This window comes from Salvelinus sp. IW2-2015, linkage group LG1, assembly GCF_002910315.2.
Source record: "Salvelinus sp. IW2-2015 linkage group LG1, ASM291031v2, whole genome shotgun sequence".
Classification (NCBI taxonomy): Eukaryota; Metazoa; Chordata; class Actinopteri; order Salmoniformes; family Salmonidae; genus Salvelinus; species Salvelinus sp. IW2-2015.
The window spans coordinates 33,336,100-33,355,641 of record NC_036838.1 but is presented as its reverse complement, the minus strand read 5'-3'; the positions used below and the strand labels follow the sequence as shown (position 1 = coordinate 33,355,641).

The window sequence follows — 19,542 nt, the reverse complement described above, 5'->3', positions numbered from 1 at the left end:
TCTATATTATAAAGCTTATTTTCTCTTCTTTTTATTTTTGTATCCCTTATGTCTTTTTTCTGTCCTTTTCTTTCAGCCGTGGGACAGTAGAAGAGAGAGATTGAACTTGTTTTTACAGTGTCTGTGCTGAATCTGTGGTCACTGTGCAGATTACACCATCAAAACTCTATATAGAGCACCATTAGGAGGTTAATCCCTCTCCAACCCTGATCCCATTTACCTCCCTATCTCTGCTGTAATGAGGCCGTTCTCGCAACATCCAGGTAAGGCTTCAGCATTGAGACATGCAGGAATGTACCACTGCCTCAACCAAAGAAGGGGTGGTTGATCTGTTTGTAGTAACACTGACAAACACGTTTCGCAAAGGGCTTCAGAGCAATTAGGAGGCCCAAACCAATACACTGAATGATCAGCTGATGATCCAGGCAGGGGGAACTGGGTTGCATATCTGAATTACATGTCCTTTACAGTATATAACATACTGACCCCCATAGTAGAATTCCAGTAGTAGGAAAGGGAGCTCTGCCAGTCAAAACACATCATCCAAATCTATTTTCATAATACATTTTATAAACCTTTTATAATATCATCAATAATATCCACCTCTCTCTGTCTGACTCTCCCTCTCCCCATACCTCCCTCCCTCTATCAAGACCAGCAGTCCACCACCAATTTCACGATTCCGTGAATAGAGCTGAACATTACATTTACATTTACATTTAAGTCATTTAGCAGACGCTCTTATCCAGAGCGACTTACAAGTTGCAACATTCTAAACATTCTAAACATAATTTCTTAGAACTTCTTTTACAATCAACCATGTATTTTTTTATATACAGTGCCTTCGGAAAGTATTCAGACCCCTTGACTTTTTTCAAATTTTGTTACTTTAGAGCCATATTCTAAAATGAATTWAAAAAAACATTTAACTCCTCAGAAATCTATAAGTATTCAGACCCTTAGCTCAGGCGCATCCTGTTTCTATTGATCATCCTTGAGATGTTTCTACAACTTGATTGGAGTCCACCTGTGGTAAATTCAATTGATTGGGCATGATCTGTAAAGGCACACACCTGTCTATATGAGATCCCACCGTTGACAGTGCATGTCAGAGCAAAAACCAAGCCATGATGTTGAAGGAATTGTCTGTAGCGCGCCGAGACAGGATTGTGTTGAGGTACAGATCTGGGGAAGGGTACCAAAATATTTCTGCAGCATTTTAGGTTTATTGTTCAAACACACGGTAATGGGGGGCTGAGCTGGACCAAAGGAAAGAACTAATATATATATATTTTTTAAACCTAAGCTAGTCCTGCCTGCTTCAAGAACAGCTAGCTAACTAACCAATAAAATACAGTGGGTGGTCCGCCCAGGTYTAACTAGGGTACTTAGACAAAGTTTTCCTACGGGTAATGTATGCCCAAGGGCGACTTGGCTTGGTATCCCCTTCTCCCACCAACAAACAAACCATACATCACAGCAATACATACTCACATGATAACGGACAATGTGAGATGTAGGCGCAAAAACAAAAGAGAGATAGCTCCAGAGACAACTGATTGGGTTTCTTTTAAACCAAAGGAAAGGGGATGTGATTGGGTAAGCGAAAAGGAGCAGGTGTGTCTTCAGATTGGCGACTGATGGCTGCCACCTGTGACTATGGCAGAAGGAGAGAAAACAAATACACACAGGATACCTGTATCYGTAACACTCCCACCGTTAAAAGAGCAACCCTATAAGGATTGCGACCAAAGTATTTACAACGAATACTAACAAGTTTAACAAGCAAAGGCAACCTAACGAGACATACAAAAATCATACATTTTTAAACACGAGACAAAGCATCTGCCAATACATTTTCAGAACCCTTTTTGTGGCGGATCTACAAATTATAATTCTGCACAATAAGCGCCCAACGCATAAGGCGCTGGTTCTGGTTGTACATACGATGGAGAAACACTAAGGGGTTATGGTCAGTATATACAATCACTGGTAGGGCACTGGAACCAATATATACTTCAAAGTATTGCAGCGCTAACAACAACGCTAGAGCTTCTTGTTCGATGGTTGCATAGTTAGCCTGACATTTGTTAAACTTTCGAGAAAAATAACAAACAGGATTATCCACTCCACTCTTGTCCTGCTGCAGTAGAACAGCACCAGCACCTCTGTCACTAGCATCTACCTCAAGTTTAAACTGTTGTTCAAAATCCGGAGCAGCAAGTACAGGGGTATTACATAAGAGTGCTTCAGCAGTATCAAAAGCTACCTGACAATCAGGGGTCCACTCAAACAATCTAGCCGGACTCAAACAATCTAGCCAAGACAGCGGAGTCAATCACCACCTTCCGGAGACACCTGAAACCCCACCTCTTTAAGGAATACCTAGGATAGGATAAAGTAATCCTTCTACCCCCCCCCCCCTTAAAAGAGTTAGATGCACTATTGTAAAGTGGTTGTTCCACTGGATATCATAAGGTGAATGCACCAATTTGTAAGTCGCTCTGGATAAGAGCGTCTGCTAAATGACTTAAATGTAATGTAAATGTAAATGTAAGACCTTGGCATCAACAGGGCGCACCTGTCCATGGCCGACCTCTTTGCCGAGATAGGTAACCGTGGCCTTCCCAAACTCGCACTTTGCCAAGTTCAGGGTTAGAGAAGCAGCTGCCAAACGTCCACATACTACCCTTAGAGAGTTAACATGATCTGACCACGCAGACGAATAAATCACTAGATCATCAAAGTAGGCACTACAATTGGGAAYGCCAGCTAATACGGAGTAAACCAGTCATTGGAAAGTGGCTGGTGCATTCTGCATCAAAGGCAGAAATCTCAGAAGCACGTGAGGTTAACGGAACCTGCCAGTAACCTTTTAAAAGATCTAGAGCTGGCCGCCCGGCCAAACTACGCAATCGGGGGAGAAGGGCCTTGGTCAGGGAGGTGACAAAGAACCCGATGGTCACTCTGACAGAGCTCTAGAATTCCTCTGTGGTGATGGGAGAATCTTCCAGAAGGACAACCATCTCTGCAGCACTCCACCAATCAGGCCTTTATGATAGAGTGGCCAGACAGAAGCCACTCCTCAGTAAAATGCACATGACAGCCCTCTTGGAGTTTGCCAAAAGGCATCTAAAGACTCTCAGACCATGAGAAACAAGATTCTCTGGTCTGACGAAACCAAGATTGAACTCTTTGGCCTGAATGTCAAGCGTCACATCTGGAGGAAACCTGGCACCATCCCTACTATGAAGCATGGTGGTGGAATCATCATGCTGTTGGGTTGTTTTTCAGCTGCAGGGACTGGGAGACTAGTCAGGATTGAGGCAAAGGTGAACGGAGATCCTTGATGAAAACCTGTTCACGTGCGCTCAGGACCTCAGACTGGGGCGAAGGTTCACCTTCCAACAGGACGACGACCCTAAGCACACAGCCAAGACAATGCAGGAGTGGCTTCGGGACAAGTCTCTGAATATCCTTGAGTGGTCCAGCCAGAGCCCGGACTTAAACCCGATCTAACATCTCTGGAAAGACCTAAACATATCTGTGCTGCAACGCTCCCCATGCAACCTGACAGAGCTTGAGAGGATCTGCAGAGAAGAATGGGAGAAACTCCCCAAATACATGTGTGCCAAGCTTGTAGTGTCATACCCAAGAAGATTCAAGGCTGTAATTGCTGCCAAAGGTGATTCAACAAAGTACTGAGTAAAGGGTCTGAATACTTATGTAAATGTGATATTTCTATTTTTTWAAGTTTTATAAATGAGCAAACATTTCTAAAAACCTGTTTTTGCTTTGTCATTATGGGGTATTGTGTGTAGATTGATGAGGGGAAAAAACGATTTAATCAATTTTAGAATAAGGCTGTAACCCCAAAAAATGTGGAAAAAATCAAGGGGTCTGAATACTTTCCGAAGGCACTGTATATATAACCCGTTAAATGGATAAGAAAAACACAGCTCGTGAAACARTGACATCATGCCTTTGTGTAAGACTAGTTTAGTAACAGCCAGGTGGATTAATAAGATAAAGGTTAGGTACATCATGGACCTGAGATGACTCACACATAAAATCATAATGGGATCCACCCACAACAACCGTTGATCTGGTGCTGGAACATTAATTTCTACAGAATTTAAAAAAAGACTTATCTAACCTCTGGTGTCTCTATTCCACTTCCATCGTACAGTGTCGAGATGGAAAACATTAGCCAACTATAATATGGTTATTGTAAAAAATCCCACTCTGCTCTCCAGGTTTCTCTGAATGCTCGTTGCTCCGGTATGACATAGCTTGACTGAAACTAGGAAAGCAGACAAGGTTTTCCTTTCTCACAGTTATGTCTGTGTCTGGTTGTCTTTCCTAGTCTTTGGTTGCCATCACTGTGCTTTATTACTTTGGCAATCACAAGATCTATTTAACTAGCCTCTAGAAAACTCCTTCCACTCCCCTCCTACTAAGTGTGTTGGGCACCGCCTAGAGTTTTAGACAGTACACTTCCAATGCCTAGAGGGCAGCARAAACTAGGTTGTGTTCTGAGAGTGCCGGTAGCCGGCTTGATGTGATCCCTGATTGGTCACAGTTGTGCGTGTCAGCAGGTGATTGCAGAGTGAGAGGTGGCTTGAGTAGCCTCTGAGCCTTCCCACATTTGTTTGATATCTTGTAATGGCATGTTTGTTTAAAAAATATATATATGATAGATGATGTTTTTGTCACCAACAATTGAACATCTATGAACTGCTTGGGCTGGTTGACTACAGAGTTAGGACACCAGATTTTTGGTATTCTTTACTGGACATTACAGGTTTGCCTGTACAAAACGTTGCCCTAGATTTTTCAACTAACCTGGTATTGGTGATACTATCTTCGTTCTGTATTCGGCCAAACATGTATCTTCAAAAATGTCTGTGTCCAGTTACAGGTGTTTTATTTGATACATTTTATAATGCTTCCTTATTAAAATAAATAAATATTTTGCTCCATGAAGTAGTCAAACAATATGTATGCCACCAATCTTGTCTATTTCAAATGTTCTCTTCTTCGCTCATAATGGCGTTCACACTAATTTACTGTACATGCCTCCACCTACTGTACAGGTAATGAACTTGAGAAAAATACAAAATCCATTGTGGAAAGGGGAAATAAAACGACATCATACAAAAATAGATACAAAAAAAAATACATCCCACTCCTTCAGTCATAGTCAATCCAAATCACATCCCAACACAGGCTCGGGGGCCTGGTAGGGGGGGGGGGGTCATCTTCAGTCAGTATTCCCTGCAGTGTTATAGCTGTTTATTCCTGAATACCCAAAAACGTTGCATCCACCTTCACTATCAATGTATGTGTATCCTTCAACTCCAAGTTTTCTGAGCAAAATTGTTTTATTGTTGGACACAAAAGCCTGTAAAAACACCAGCAACTCAGCTCTAAGTTTGTTACATTTTGGAAATATGTTCCAAAGTAATCCCATGCATAATATAGATATGTGTGATCATACACAAATGTAAGCAAGGTTTGAAATTACTGTTTTAGTCAAATATTATAGCTGTTTCTTTCTGTCAATTTGCAGTCTACAAATTATTAGTAATTATGTTCCGGCCCCCTGATCATCCGGCTCAAGTAAAAATCCTCCTGCAGCTGAATCTAACTGATGATCCCTGATCTATGGCGACATTTTGCATAGGCAACCTGTAATGCCAAGTAATGGATACCAACATTTTTTGGGTATATTACAATATGTGGTGTAGCTGCTGGTAAGTAAGCGATCTTTCTAGGCACATGCAGCCAACACCCTGATCACTTATGTTTACTTACTTTCACGTTATATGCACACATTCAGACAGGTTATAGCACAGTTAATCAAGCCTAAAACACCTAGACATAGCGAGAACAGGCTTATCCAACTAGATGGCTAGTTGGTTTTGTAACAATCCTGCTTAAATAAATAAACTAATTTCAACAATGTAAAGCTTGTCAACTGTAAAACTAAATGTTTAGTCTTGACAGTTTAGTTTCAGCCTATGGAATCAAGAGTCCAGAAGCATTAGATAGAGATGTTGCTTAAATTGTACTTAGGCACCGATCTAGGACCAGCTTACMTTCCTTAAGGTCTACCCTTAATCATTAGGGGGAAAACCACAAAACTGACCATATATCAGCACCCAGTGGCAATCATACTCCATACGAGTCAGCAACATTCTGTGTCATTATGAACACTAGATGGTGGTAGTGTACTATCTGTAAAGTTATGGTGTCCTACTCTGCTGTATGGTTCTTTATCCACACGTAAGAATAGCACTGTAAATCCGCGTTCACGTACGAGTCGGAAGAAGGAAACTGAAATGTCCGATTTACTAATTCGTTGAAGGCGGGCACGCGTATAACTACAACCAGATAACTGTTAACAATTCGGACATTTGGTTCATAATTGACAGACGATAGACTCCACAAGTTTAGCGAGTCTTATTTTTCTGACTTTATAAACGTATGTTCTTAATGACATTATTCTTTTTTTTAAATTCTTCTCGTGTTATATATAGTCTGTGACGCACTTGTTAACGCTTTAGCTGTAACTGTCCTGTAGGTGGCGCATGAAGATCTGTTTTAGTAGGCCTACTGTGTGTTCCAGACAGAGCAATGTTCTACACAAATGTACCCTTCATTATGTTCCCAATGTTCCCAAAGGTTGGTGCTATTTATACCTTCTAAATCTGCTCTCATAGCTGAAAAACACTTGGGAGGTTTTGGCTYCCTTGACAAACTACAGTATTTGAGTGTAAAATCAGGTAAAGATGCCGTCAATCTGGGGCCAAATTAATATTTAGCTTCACTCGCAGCTGGCCAGTAAACATTTTCAAACATAAAACTGATATAAAGTACTTTAATTCACATCTGGCTGATGTGAATGCCCTAATTTAGGGGACAGGGCACTGATATAAAACTCATACACATGTGACTGGTTACCTTGATTATGTCCTATCTAGGCAGAGAGGAAGAGTTGAAGCGAGAGGATTAACTCTGCCCAAAATCTGTCCACGAAAATAAGACCACAAAGTGAGGAATTTTTGTATGGAGTTTAATGAGAGAACTTAAAATGGAATTGCTAATTTGCTACGTGAGGCTTATTTGATCAAATAGAAGTTTCGCAATGGTTAGGTTGTTATGAATGCACTGATATAAGTGTACACTTGTAGCACTTTAGCAACTTTATATCTTGAACCAATGACAAATGTATTTAAACGGCAGTGGCCATGCTGACAGCGTTACCCAACCCCTCCCAGTTTTTCAACTGGTCAGTACAGCACCGTTTCCCTTCAATTGAATGTTCCAGAATGTAAAAATGTACTGAACTATTGTTCACCCTGTTGTTCACACGTGTATCTGCCCTCTCATTGGCCAGAATGCTCCTATCTGATCTCGCCTCCTTCCGCCTGCATTCCATCTTTGATGATATGTACTGTATTTCCATTGTTAGAGTCGACTATCTTCTCAATATAATAGATCATCTTTCCCCAGGGTCATGGCTACAAGGGTGCTGGGGTGTGTGTGTGGGCCCTCCAGATGTTAGATGCCCTCTGAATGCCCTCTGTATCTTGCTCTGGTCGTTATATTTTTACCTTCACAAGGACACACACACATGCATGGACACTTTCTATCTGATCGTAATCATTATTTTCTTAATCTCCAGAAAAGTACAGATTTCAGATGCACTGTGGACACATCCCAACTCTCATCTGTATCTAGCTCTGCGTGGACACGTCCCAACTCTCATCTGTATCTAGCTCTGYGACAAGTAGTGTTCAGACAATCAATCAATCAAATGTATTTATGAAGCCCTTTTTACATCAGCAGATGTCACAAAGTGCTATACAGAAACACAGCCTAAAACTACAAAAAGTAAGCAACGTAGATGGAGAAACACACACTTGACACATTTACCCACATTATTTTCTATCAAATATATTTGACACAGTTCGCATCCTAATCATTCTGTCCCTGCATGGTTCTTTGTTATATCTGCTCTGCGAGGATGAGTTTGTGTTAACCTGTGAGCTGTGTGCTTATATACACACACACTGATACAAATGCCCTTAACAGCCTGTAACAAGGCACTTAATTGATCTAATGATGCCCATTATCATTAATTTGGTATAATGGGTGACAAAAGCTGGAACATCATTGTTAAAAGTTACCTTACTTTGCTAGGTTACTGCTTTGTCTGTTGTGCAGCGTGGTATGTTGGGTATGGTTAATAGTGTTGGTGGCTTTTAGTCGATAACACACGGAAACGAGTGAAGAGTCATACACAAGAAGTACAGTATATCATCTCATTTAATATTGGTTCTCTATGGAAGAAGTTTAACCATGAAACATTTACAAAATATACACAAGGTAATGCATCAATCAATCAACAATAGTTATATTTCAATAATGTAGGTTCAAATCAAACACTTTTTTTACACGGTTTGTGCGCTGGTTCCATCGGTAAGGATGAGTGTTGGGGGTTGTAAGGATCAGTTCATGACAGGAAGACCACTGGCCCCATACAGTAGATGCATACCTTGCACCCCCCCCCCCCCCCCCACACACACACAATCGTGCACCTCTCAAACATAGCACCCCCGCTTTGTGTCTTCAATAGTGCTAACATCATACAGCAATCAACTCAAATGAAGTAGGAACCAGTCACAAATATTATGTACAATATGTTCAACAATAGAATACCTTAATACATATAACCCGACAAATTAGGTCTAAAATGACCAAATGTCTCCCTGATTACAGTATTCAAATATAATGCTTCATACTCTCAATTCTTACAAATGTAAATAATACATTTTCTCATCAAATCCCAAATATTGGATTTCCAAAAAGATTTATGACRTGATTTTGAAAATATCTTAGGCTGTTTTAACAGTGCATACACAGTCAGTTAGGGATCTAATAGTGTGTTATACATTGCTATTGCTCTGTCATATGGGCTTGTTGATGTATGGAAAGTGCTGTGTTTGAATGTGTAGAAAGAAAATGGCCCTTTCTCTTGTRAAAAGGGTGTGCTTCCTTCTTGCTGGTTTTCTGTCTGTCTGTGGCAGGACAGGAGGACATAGTGATGCGCGAAATGAGAGAGGAGGAATGGAACTGTCTTTTGGTCTTCAGTCACTGTCACTATCACTGGGAAATATGGGTAATGGAGGATTTGTAGACTCTCGTCCTTCAACTATGGGAGTTAAGTTGGACTAAGATGAGGATTTGCTGTCTAACTCCCAGCACACCAACTTGTTAGGCAGACTAAAAGTCTATGAGAGATTCTACCAGCTGTGAGTATTGTTCATAAGGTCATAGTTCAAGAGACTCCCTCCTATTATCCTCCATATTTCTCTGAGATGCCTCTCAGTCCACTCATTCACCCTGTCCAACCCTGCTTCTGCCCCAGTCCTAGTTCCAGCGCACACAGCCCATTGAAGAGAGCCTGAGGATGACCGGCTGGTGGCTTATGGCTGGAGTGAAGGAGTCATGAGGGTGTTCACCAAGAGGACTGCCCCTTTCGGCGGTCCGGTAGTCAGTGGGTGCCCCTGCGGGCTGTGGTTCCATCAGGCCCTTAGGGGTCGATGCTAAAGGCCAGCAGCTTGTCGGAGTGCATGTTGTTGAGGGTGCGCAGGTCGGGCAGGCGCAGCAGCAGCTTGGGGAAGAGGGCGCTGTCGTCGGGGCAACGGCGGGTGATGAGCGAGCGCAGGGCTTTGATCAGACTCTCCTGAAGCTGCTCCACTGCAACTACATCAGCCACACCTGAACAGTCTGAGAGAGAGGAGAGAATGTTATATACATGGTGAAAAATCTAAACTGTGAAAAAAATCTGTGATTTTTAAAGAGATTTAGAGAAGCCTGTGTTTCTTATGAGTCTCTTACCGGCAGACACTAGCACCACAGCCATGAAGAGGGCCATCTCGTCGGGCTCCAGGCCCAGAGCTCCCAGCTTCTCACTGAACTCAAACATGGCATCCAGCAGAGAGCCCATACCCAGCGCCCGCAGGGATGTCAGGGGGTATGTCTGGCCATTCAGGAAGGTCACCGTCTTCTCCTTGGGGTCGAACAGTGAGCAGAACCTGACCATCAGCACCTGGAAGGTGCCGGCCTTAAGCAGCATGACCTGGTCATGCTGGCTGAGACTCTGGAACCCGGGGATGCTCTTGGCAAACTCCACCACCTCCTTGACGGCCGGRGTGAAGCACTGGGAAAAGGCGTCCCARATCTGCTGGCTGGATCGGTCACGGGGGGCCACGGGACATGCGTTCAGGGGACATGCCTGAGAAAGAGGGAGAGGGTTAGAATGGCTCTATGACACATGCATTGTACATATAGTACATATACTGAGATTTAATGAGACTCACCAGAACTTTGGCGCCTCCACTTAACTTCCAGGGGCATGTGGTCTGGTTTAGAGACTCGCCGGCTGAAAAGTTGTTGTGACTGGCTTGGAAGGTCTGAGCGGACTGGCTGCCATTGGACATTGGGCATTGACTCTGATTGGATGATGGTTGGTATGTATACTGAGCGTTGTCAACATTGTTGTTGCGTGGGTAGCGAGGGGGGGTCTGGTAGCTTTGTGTGGGATGTGACTGGTACACCTGAGAGGGGTTGGAATGGGAGTGGGTTTGGGGTGCGGGCTGAGCGTAGTCAGAATCATGTGCTGGATTGTTGCGGATGTTGTTGTTGTTGACGACCATCTTGATTACTGGCTTCACATCCTCTTGGGCAAAGATGTTGCGGTAGGCAGTGGAAATGGACTCGCCAGGTTCTGGGCTGGCCGGGGCCTCAGAGGAAGAAGGGGAGGAATCAATCTCCATGGATGCTGATTCGTTGAGGCTATTCATGTAGCTCTGCATCTCGTCCAATAGTCTCTGCTTCTCACGCTTTGGGATGCGCCCAAAACGCACAGCTGAGGAGAAGGAGGACATGGGGAAAATACGTTAGCCAATGAATCGATAATACAGATGGCAGTGACTGGAGCTGGTATAGCAGTGGCCTGTTACTTATCAGTCTAATTCAACCTTTACTCCCTGACACTGATTGGGAATGCAATCACTGTGTTGTATTATTACTGACTAATCCTACAGGGTAAAGAAAGCTGGGGGAGCTTTTCTCCTCTCTCTATAACCAGTCTGTTTCAATCGACCATGAAAATACATGGTTTACCACCCCACCCCCTCTTCCTCTTCCCCCTCTTCATCTCTCCAGTCCTTCCATCCCCCTCTCCATGGCACACGTCCTCTGGCAAACCTATTTATAGTCTGCTACTGTATGCTACACCCCTTCCCCCAATATCTTGCTCCCTCTGATCTCTCTCTTCCTCTTTCTACCTCACCCCTCGCTGACTCTTGCTCTCTCGCTCCTCTGTGTTCCTGTTAAGCAACACAAAGTAGGTTCTTGGGTCAGCTAGAGTAAACTTTGTCATTGTGAGTGACAGAGTGAGGGAGGAGTGGAAAGAGTGAGAGGGTAATAGGGTATGAGTAAAGGGGTGAAGTGGTAATGAAAGGGCGAAAGAGAGTATCATGGGAGAGAGGGAATGTGAAAGGGTGAGGGAATTAGAGGATGATTGAATGAGAGTGAAGGGTAAAAAGATGGAAAGGGAAAAAGGGGGTAGGTAAGTGACATCAAATGTAGTTTTAAATAAATGCCTTGCATTCCTAAAATAAATCTTCAAATAACAGAAGTATTAAAAAAACATACAGAGCGAAAAGGCCAAACCTATGTGTTGAGCTTTGTTGGGTAATTGGTGAAATGGTGGATCATTTTCCTCCTCTATAGCATTTTCCTTTTATAGGTCACCTCAAAAGGTTTGCTCCAGAAAAGCAGATGATTTATTATCACCTAGTTTATAAGATACCTCTGGAGGGTATGGTGGCCTGTAGGGAAATGATGCCATACAGGAGAGGGATGGAGCTGAGCCTCTAACTGTACCAACTGTACTATCCTCCAATAACATTATAATAGTTTACCATTAGAACATGACCTATTAAATGCCTGTATGTTATAGACTTTGTGGTAATACTTCTAATAGATGTGCAAACACATTCAACCTAACACGGAGGGTAATGAAGCGGCCTGTGGCCTAATTTCCAGAAATAAACCGTATTTGCCACAGTTTTCCCCATGACTGATGACTACTGGGACTCCCCAACTGCTTCTGTCATCAATCAGACACTATGGGCCAGAGGAGAGAAAAAGAGGGAGAGGAAGATAGAATGTTCTCTTACCATCTCTGGACATGCCCACGTAGAGACACTTCTTGAAGCGGCAGTGTTGGCAGCGGTTGCGGTTCATGCGCATGATCAGGCAGCTCTCATTCTTCACACACATCTTGTAGTGGATGTTCTGCTGGATGCTGCGGCGGAAGAAACCCTTGCAGCCTTCACAGGCGTGAACGCCGTAATGGAAGCCAGACGCGATGTCCCCACACACCTTACACAGGAGCACCATGCCTCCTGTCTCTGTGAGGTAGACATAAATAGGAATGATTGGTTAGACATTACAATAGAAAAATATAAGAAGAAAGAAAGCCAGTAGAAGTGGTACTTACTGGTGAAAGTGCCAGTGAAGCTGCAGGGCCTCTTGGCCACCATAGGGTGGGCGTAGGTATTTCCAGAGGATGTAGCGGCTGTAGTGGCATTGGCTTCAGGGAACTGGAAGACTAGTTTGGGCGAGGGCCCACCCCTGTTCTCCCCTCTTTCTCTCTTCAGAGGGCCGATCTCGGGGAACGAGACAGGCTCAGGAGATGAGGGTTGGGAGTGGGAGGACCGGGGAGACTGGGTCTGGTACCCGCTGGAGGGGCTGCCAGGGCTGGGGCTGGCACTACCAGATGATCCAGCATATAGTATCACACCACCTGGAGCGCAAAGATGAGAGGAGAGAGAGGGAGGGCAGTTAGTGTTACCATGTCACAAGGAAGCAGACATTAGGCTATGCTGTCAGCAAACTATCTGTGCAAAGATATCTAGATTCGTATTTGTGTCGAAGGCAGGTAGGTCAACTAACAGATGAGTGTTGAGCAATAGGCACTTGGCTGGGTTACCAAACATGAACACACCTCCTGCCTGAGGTCGACATTTAAACCACAACCAGTCTCAGAGAAGCTGGTAAAAGGTAATAGAAGGTCAGAATGTATCAGGAGAATGAGGTCAAATCTAGCCTCGGGGCCAACCAGATCTTCCTCAATAGTATTTTTCCAAAATGTGGATTTATAAGATTTCAAAAAAGAATGATCATTTTAGCTTTGACTAATTCTGTGTTTGATGTGGGACCTTGAATGTTTACAAAAACAAAATAATGTAAAAAGTATTTTAAAAATTGCCCGACTTTGTAAGAAAAAAAATCTAGGCTATATAAATTGCACCGCGCCCACTCAAAAGTTCTAGAACGTTCCAAAGCAAGTTCGGTACGTAAACTCGGAAATGGCTCATAACTCCCTCCCTCTCCCCATCTCTCTCCCCCTCCCTCCCTGTAAAGATTGTGCTCTGTGTACGAGAAGAGCGACAGCCCCTCACGTGTACGCTCAGCCAGCCAGCCMGCCGCCTCCTCGCGCTAACAGCAAGCCTCGCTTTTCCCCGTTGATGCATGCGCCCGGAGCTTGCTCAAACTGCCTGCCACCCGACTCCCGACTCACATGGACTCCTGACACACAAGGCGCTTTCCGCAGTCCCGTGTAGACAACAGTCGCAGTACAATAACAGGCAGCTGAGAGCTCACGGTTGAAAGAGAGAGGGTTTACGTTTGAAAGAAAGGGGACAGGCTACTGTGCGTGTATGGCATTCCACTGAGTCACCGGAAACTNGAAAAAGCGGTTTTAATATAATTTTAGTCAGCCTTACATGTTTTCAGTACAGGTCAAACCCATCATTGTGCTATCTGAAACAATGACTCCAATATTTTGACTCAGCCTTTTTCATGTTTCTCCCTTTATTCAAGGTCCTATGAATTTATGTTTCCCCCTATATTCAAGTGCCTATGAATTCTCTATGAAACATTATGTAGATCTGCCTGCCTCATGCCCCCCACCCCTCTGTGTTTCTCTCTGCTGGAGGAGACAAGTGCTGCTGGCTGGGAATTTCTGTTTAGCGTAAAGTGAGTGTGCCTGACTATAATTCCTCTGCCAGCATTTGCCAACACTGACTGTGATAACTGCTGGGGCTTCACTGTTTGCGTGTGGCAGAGCTTCCCCTCTACCTGAAATGTCGGACTTTAAATCCACCCCCACCCCCTCCATTGACACACACTCATATAATCCTGAGCTGTTGGTTTGGTTTCCATTGGCAAGTGGCAGCCCAGTGAGGGGGACCTGACCCCTGGCCTTCTCTATGGCAGAGACAGCATAATTCACCAGAAACCTGAGCCTGGCCAGGTGGCTCGAGGAAAAGCCCCTCCCTGCACTATGCTATGACACGGTGGGGATAGGGCTGTATGACTCAGAGCTAGGATAAACATAGACAGTAACTAACCCCTCCTTATTCCCTCCCCCTCTCATGGAGGTCCCACCCACTCAAAGAAGGGAGACAGCCAAGTGAAGTGTGTGTGTGTGTGTGTGTGTGTATACTTGGCCGTAAGTCTTGAGACAGGTGGGAAAACACTCAGCTTGGACTGAAATGCATATCAATCAAGACCAAATAGCTCATCAATAATATTGTAATCCTGTAATTTCTAACATGTCAATATAGTGACTATCGGTTTAGTTTATTGAAAGGCAAGCCCACATCCCTTACCATCTGACAATCAGGCTTCTGAGTTCACACCTTCACCCCAGTACTATAGTCACACAGTTATAATGGTAATATAACCACTGCTGTTGTGGAACCGCTGTACTCTGTCACTAAGGTTGAGGTCAGCTTTAACTCCACTGCTTCGTTGGAAGTCAGATAAACGTCCGTGGCTCATGTCGGGTGAGGACTCGTGGTGAGCTAATCTGATAGTGGGTTGGCTGGAGGGAGTGCTCAGGAACGTGAGTCCTCCTCTCCCCCCCTAGTCAAATCCTTTCCCCCCCTCTCTCTTGGTGACCCTTACTCACTCCCTTCCTTCTTCTTTCCCTCCAGACATCCCAGACACTGCATCCTTGTCTAATCTATCATCTCAACCTCGCCATTTGTAAGTGTTTGGTAGGTTACATTGACATGGTAAATCTATAAATAAATTACAGTGAATAAGACGTATATTCTAAGAGGTGAACCACTGGTTATACACACAATTACATTGAATACATTCTACACCTGCATTACTAGCTGTTTGGGGTTTTAGGCTGGGTGTCTGTACAGCACTTCGAGATATTAGCTGATGTACGAAGGGCTATATAAAAATAAAATTGATTGATTGATTGATTGATAAATCCAGGCTGAATCACAACTGGCCGTGATTGGGAGTCCCATAAGGCGGCGTACAATTGGCCCAACGTCATCTGGGTTTGGCCGGTGTAGGCCATCATTGTAAATAAGAATTTGTTCTTAACTGACTTGCCTAGTTAAATAAAGGTTACACATAAAAAATATATATATATTGTCCAGTTACTCATATTAACTTCCCATCAGGCTCTGATGATTGACAGAATGGCAGTCTATGCATTTATTGGCTGAAGAAGTAGGGCAATATAACAATTAGTGTATCTTGGAGTAGAAAGCCTATAGATACTTGATGACATAGAAAACAGTGGATTTTGATCCACCATATAAACTATATTATAAATATAGGCCAGCCTACCCTCCAACCTGAATTTCGAGAATTTGAATTTGCTACTTGTCAGGGTAATTTGTGATATTGGTGAGTGAACCATCGCTACAATGTATTCTCAACATGTGACATTTTGTGTATTGCTACAATGTATTACAAAAGTATCACAATATCCACTATATTGAATATACTGTATATCAAACTATTCAGTTGTCTTTCCGAATTAAAATATATCGGCGTAAAGAAATCAACATTAAACTAGTGAATAGGGTACTAAAATGTTCTGACCCACTGACCAAATTCTGGCAGCAGCAAAACAGAGTTCCCGGAAAGGCTGTGAGTAGGAGTTCCCGGAAAGGCTGTGAGTGAGCGAGGGGAGCGCGCAAGGGAGATTAAAAATATGAAGGCGAGGGTGGGAATCACGCGCTGCACGTGGATGCGGAGGTTTATGCACGTGAAGTCGGCTCTAGACAGGCAAGGTGGGAACTCGGGTAAATGAGGCGCATGATGCCGACCACTATCAGACTGTTGCCATGCAAATAATAGCTAAGATACTTATTAGACTTGAGAACATGGCTGTAAATAGGGGACTAAGTCATTCAATATCAATGCCACTGTCACATTCCCTGCTGTCTTCATGAAAACATACTTGGCAATTGAGTTAGTCCAGCCTCAAATGTGTAATAACATGACCATTATGGTAATTACCTCATATTATTAATGGAACCTGACTCGAACGGCAATTATCTATTGAATTAACGCAATTTGAATATCGTTAACTTTAGAATATTGAGTGGTAAATTGTGTAACCTAGTAGGCTTACAGGGTTTCCCTTTATAAGGGAACCACTCCCATATTGTGACCTGCCATGGAGATTCATTCACTGCTATGAATTCATAGACTATGGGGGCCAACTTGGTCAACATATCAGTTGAAATAAAGGTTGAACACTCCCCATTACTGAGAGTTGGCTAGTGGTCATCATTMCACTGATGCCAATGACCCACTAGCTGATAGGATATGTTTGGCACCCAAACATATGCATATATTCAAATGAATTTTGGGTAATTCATATCTGAATGACTACTTTTTGTATTCCATATCTTGCATTTTGTATATCTTGTTATATTGTACATTTTATATTGCTAAAAATGTTTTGACTGTAGCTCTGCTGGTGCCTGCAGTAGATCAGGGAAGACAATATTTCACTATAAAACAGTTTTTATGACCAATTCACCACCTACTCAATTTGGACCTGGGTTGAATAGCTATTAACTGTTCAAATGTGGCCTTCGTGTCAGGACCAGCTCTTTTAAAAATGCTTTTGTCTCACGTGTCTATGGAATGGGCATGATAGGTTCTTCACACACCATTGAAAGATTWAAAAAAGTTATGATGCTCAGCAGCACTGAACAAGCTTGGGGAGACACCAGTCAGGTAGCTTGAGCAGTTCTGTAAATGCCTTTCTGGAGTAGTGCTGCTGATGAAAGGATTTGGAACGGTTTCGTTTTCCCCTTGTAATCCGGTTTGATTCAATTACGCCAACAATTCTCAACTCTCCAAACCAAGGCAATCCATAAAATTGTTCCAAATTATGTAAAAGAAGCTAACACTAAATCAATAATGGAATAGTCACATGAAGTGCAGACCAGCACGTGCAGGCACCAGGGCCTGACGGAGCGTGTAAAGTGGGACCGGTACTGAACGTCAATTTGTTATTTACATGCAGGGAATCGGGAAGTAGCGGTCAGCTCAGTCGCCGCAAAATAGCAAAGATTGTGGCATGCCATACGACAACCCACTCCCTCCAAACCATATGCATCACTCACATTAGCCTTCATCCAAAAACACACTTAGCATTAAAACTTAGATTTAGCCAATCTATCTTTGACAAAATAGCAGCAAAATGATACAAACGCCAGTATTAAGATATAGTTAACAAAACCGTGTTAATTGCAAGYACCGAGCATTATCAGTGCTCATGTAAAGTTGTGCCATATGGGATAGGAATCGCAATTCCAGATCGTTTCTATCTCATTATCTCCAATGTATACTACTATATAAACATTTAAAAAATAGGTAACCTAAAACATTACTTATTACATGATAGAAAGTAAATACGCGAAATAGTATCTGTCCAATACCTCACCGAAGTAGCATTTCACTTAAAATGGAGGGATGTATTGCAAAAGCAAATAGCAAAAATGATATTATAAAAATATGGGTTAATCTGTGGACATCGGATGGTTGGAGTTAAAACCTGAATGAATGGTGGATTGGCCGCTGTGGGTAAAAATCCATCCCTTGCAGAAAAAGGAAATTACGAATGTATATAGAATTAGTTAACTACATATACTGTTTATGTGAGCGAAAACAGCTATTAGTAGCAGTAGAAGACATATTCTCTGCCAAAGTGGTGGTAGGGTTGTGGGGAATACAAAAAAGCCTCGGGCAATACATGATCATGACATTATCAATGAACTCATTACCATTACGCACGGTATGTGTACCAAACACAGTGAAGGAATATACCCAAACAGTACACATTACATTTACTCAGTAGTGTTAATTTACAAGTAGTGTATTCGCAAATACATTGATGTTTTAGCCTACAACTGACAATAGCATTGATTGGTTATAACATGGCAATGGAACTCACCAGGGCTGTTGTCCATGTTTTCCGATATTTGGTTGATTCTAAACGGTATTGGAATTATTCAATGTTGGTTTTTCTCTTTGCGTCAATGAGGAGTTTCGTTGATATAGGTGAAATAGTCATGAACCGCCAAGAAAGCATAGAGCGGGTATCCCAATAAGAGCAATGAGACTGTACGCAGGACATTGGGGGTCAATCAAACCCGTCAAGTGTGGAAAAAATCGAAACTGATTWAAAGATCAGCAAAACCTAAACAGGTATCGTTTGACGAAATGTTTGCAAATCGTCTCCAAGGTGTGTAATTCAGTGCCTTGCTGCCTCTAGCCTGCTTCGCTTGGTGTTCGTAGGTCGTGTGGTGTACAGTAAACTATCACTGTAACGTAACAAGCATTATTTGAAAAGAAATCCCAAGCATTCGGCTTTAGTGCCAGTCAGTCACCATGAACATCTCCAAAGTCAAAAGTGTGAAAGTAGTTTAGGCACACCCACTCATTAATAGGCAATACACCGCGCCCACACTACACCAGCACGTTTTCAGGTGTCTGAGAAATGTGACCATTTTTTTTTTGTCCCTTCAACCTCTGTTTTGTATGCCAAGGATTACACTCACACTCTCTCTTTCTCTGACTGCATCTGTCACGCTCTAATAGAGTATCTCATCCACCTCTTTTACACCCCCCACCCTCCTCTAGCCCTTTATTCGTTCGCACGTTTTCATTGGTGGAGAGCTAGAGTGGAGGCGAAACAGTTGGACTCTCAAAATTTGGAAGGCTAGTAAAAAGCTCGGTTGCATGTGCGCGCGGCATGTGAGCCGCCGAGCCTTGTGTCCTACTGACATACATTCTATGCAAATATATGAGGCCTTGCGATAAGAAGGGTGGACGGAGAGGGGGTTAGCCAGGGCTAGCACATGGGAAGTAGGCGGAGCTCACCGTGCTACCGCTCCCTCCACCTCTCTATCAAGTTCTGCCTTCAGAAGCGATTCGTTTTTTCCTAGAATCTCAGCATCGGAAATTGGCATGAATCGTGGTGGGAATGTGGGTCAACATCAATTACTTGAGAGAACACTTATCAAACAGCAAAGCTTTCTCAAATAAAATGTGGTGTCCTATGTAAAGGCACCTCATAGGAATCCTGAGTGCCCATGTTTTCGGTGGATAGACAAGGATTTTAAT

At 43.1% G+C, this 19,542-nt stretch overlaps 1 protein-coding gene across 1 annotated transcript; it reads right to left on the bottom strand.

Annotated features, from left to right (window-relative positions):
- Positions 1 to 8,316: 8,316 nt before the first annotated feature.
- On the bottom strand, positions 8,317 to 19,012 carry LOC111966009 (nuclear receptor subfamily 1 group D member 1). The gene is made up of 6 exons (XM_023990457.1): positions 18,371 to 19,012; positions 12,581 to 12,886; positions 12,258 to 12,491; positions 10,392 to 10,939; positions 9,910 to 10,306; positions 8,317 to 9,798 (listed from the first exon to the last, which is right to left on the bottom strand). Exons 1-6 carry the CDS (start codon positions 18,384 to 18,386, stop codon positions 9,602 to 9,604), a joined length of 1,698 nt encoding a protein of 565 aa, XP_023846225.1. The 5' UTR covers positions 18,387 to 19,012; the 3' UTR covers positions 8,317 to 9,601.
- Positions 19,013 to 19,542: the final 530 nt, after the last annotated feature.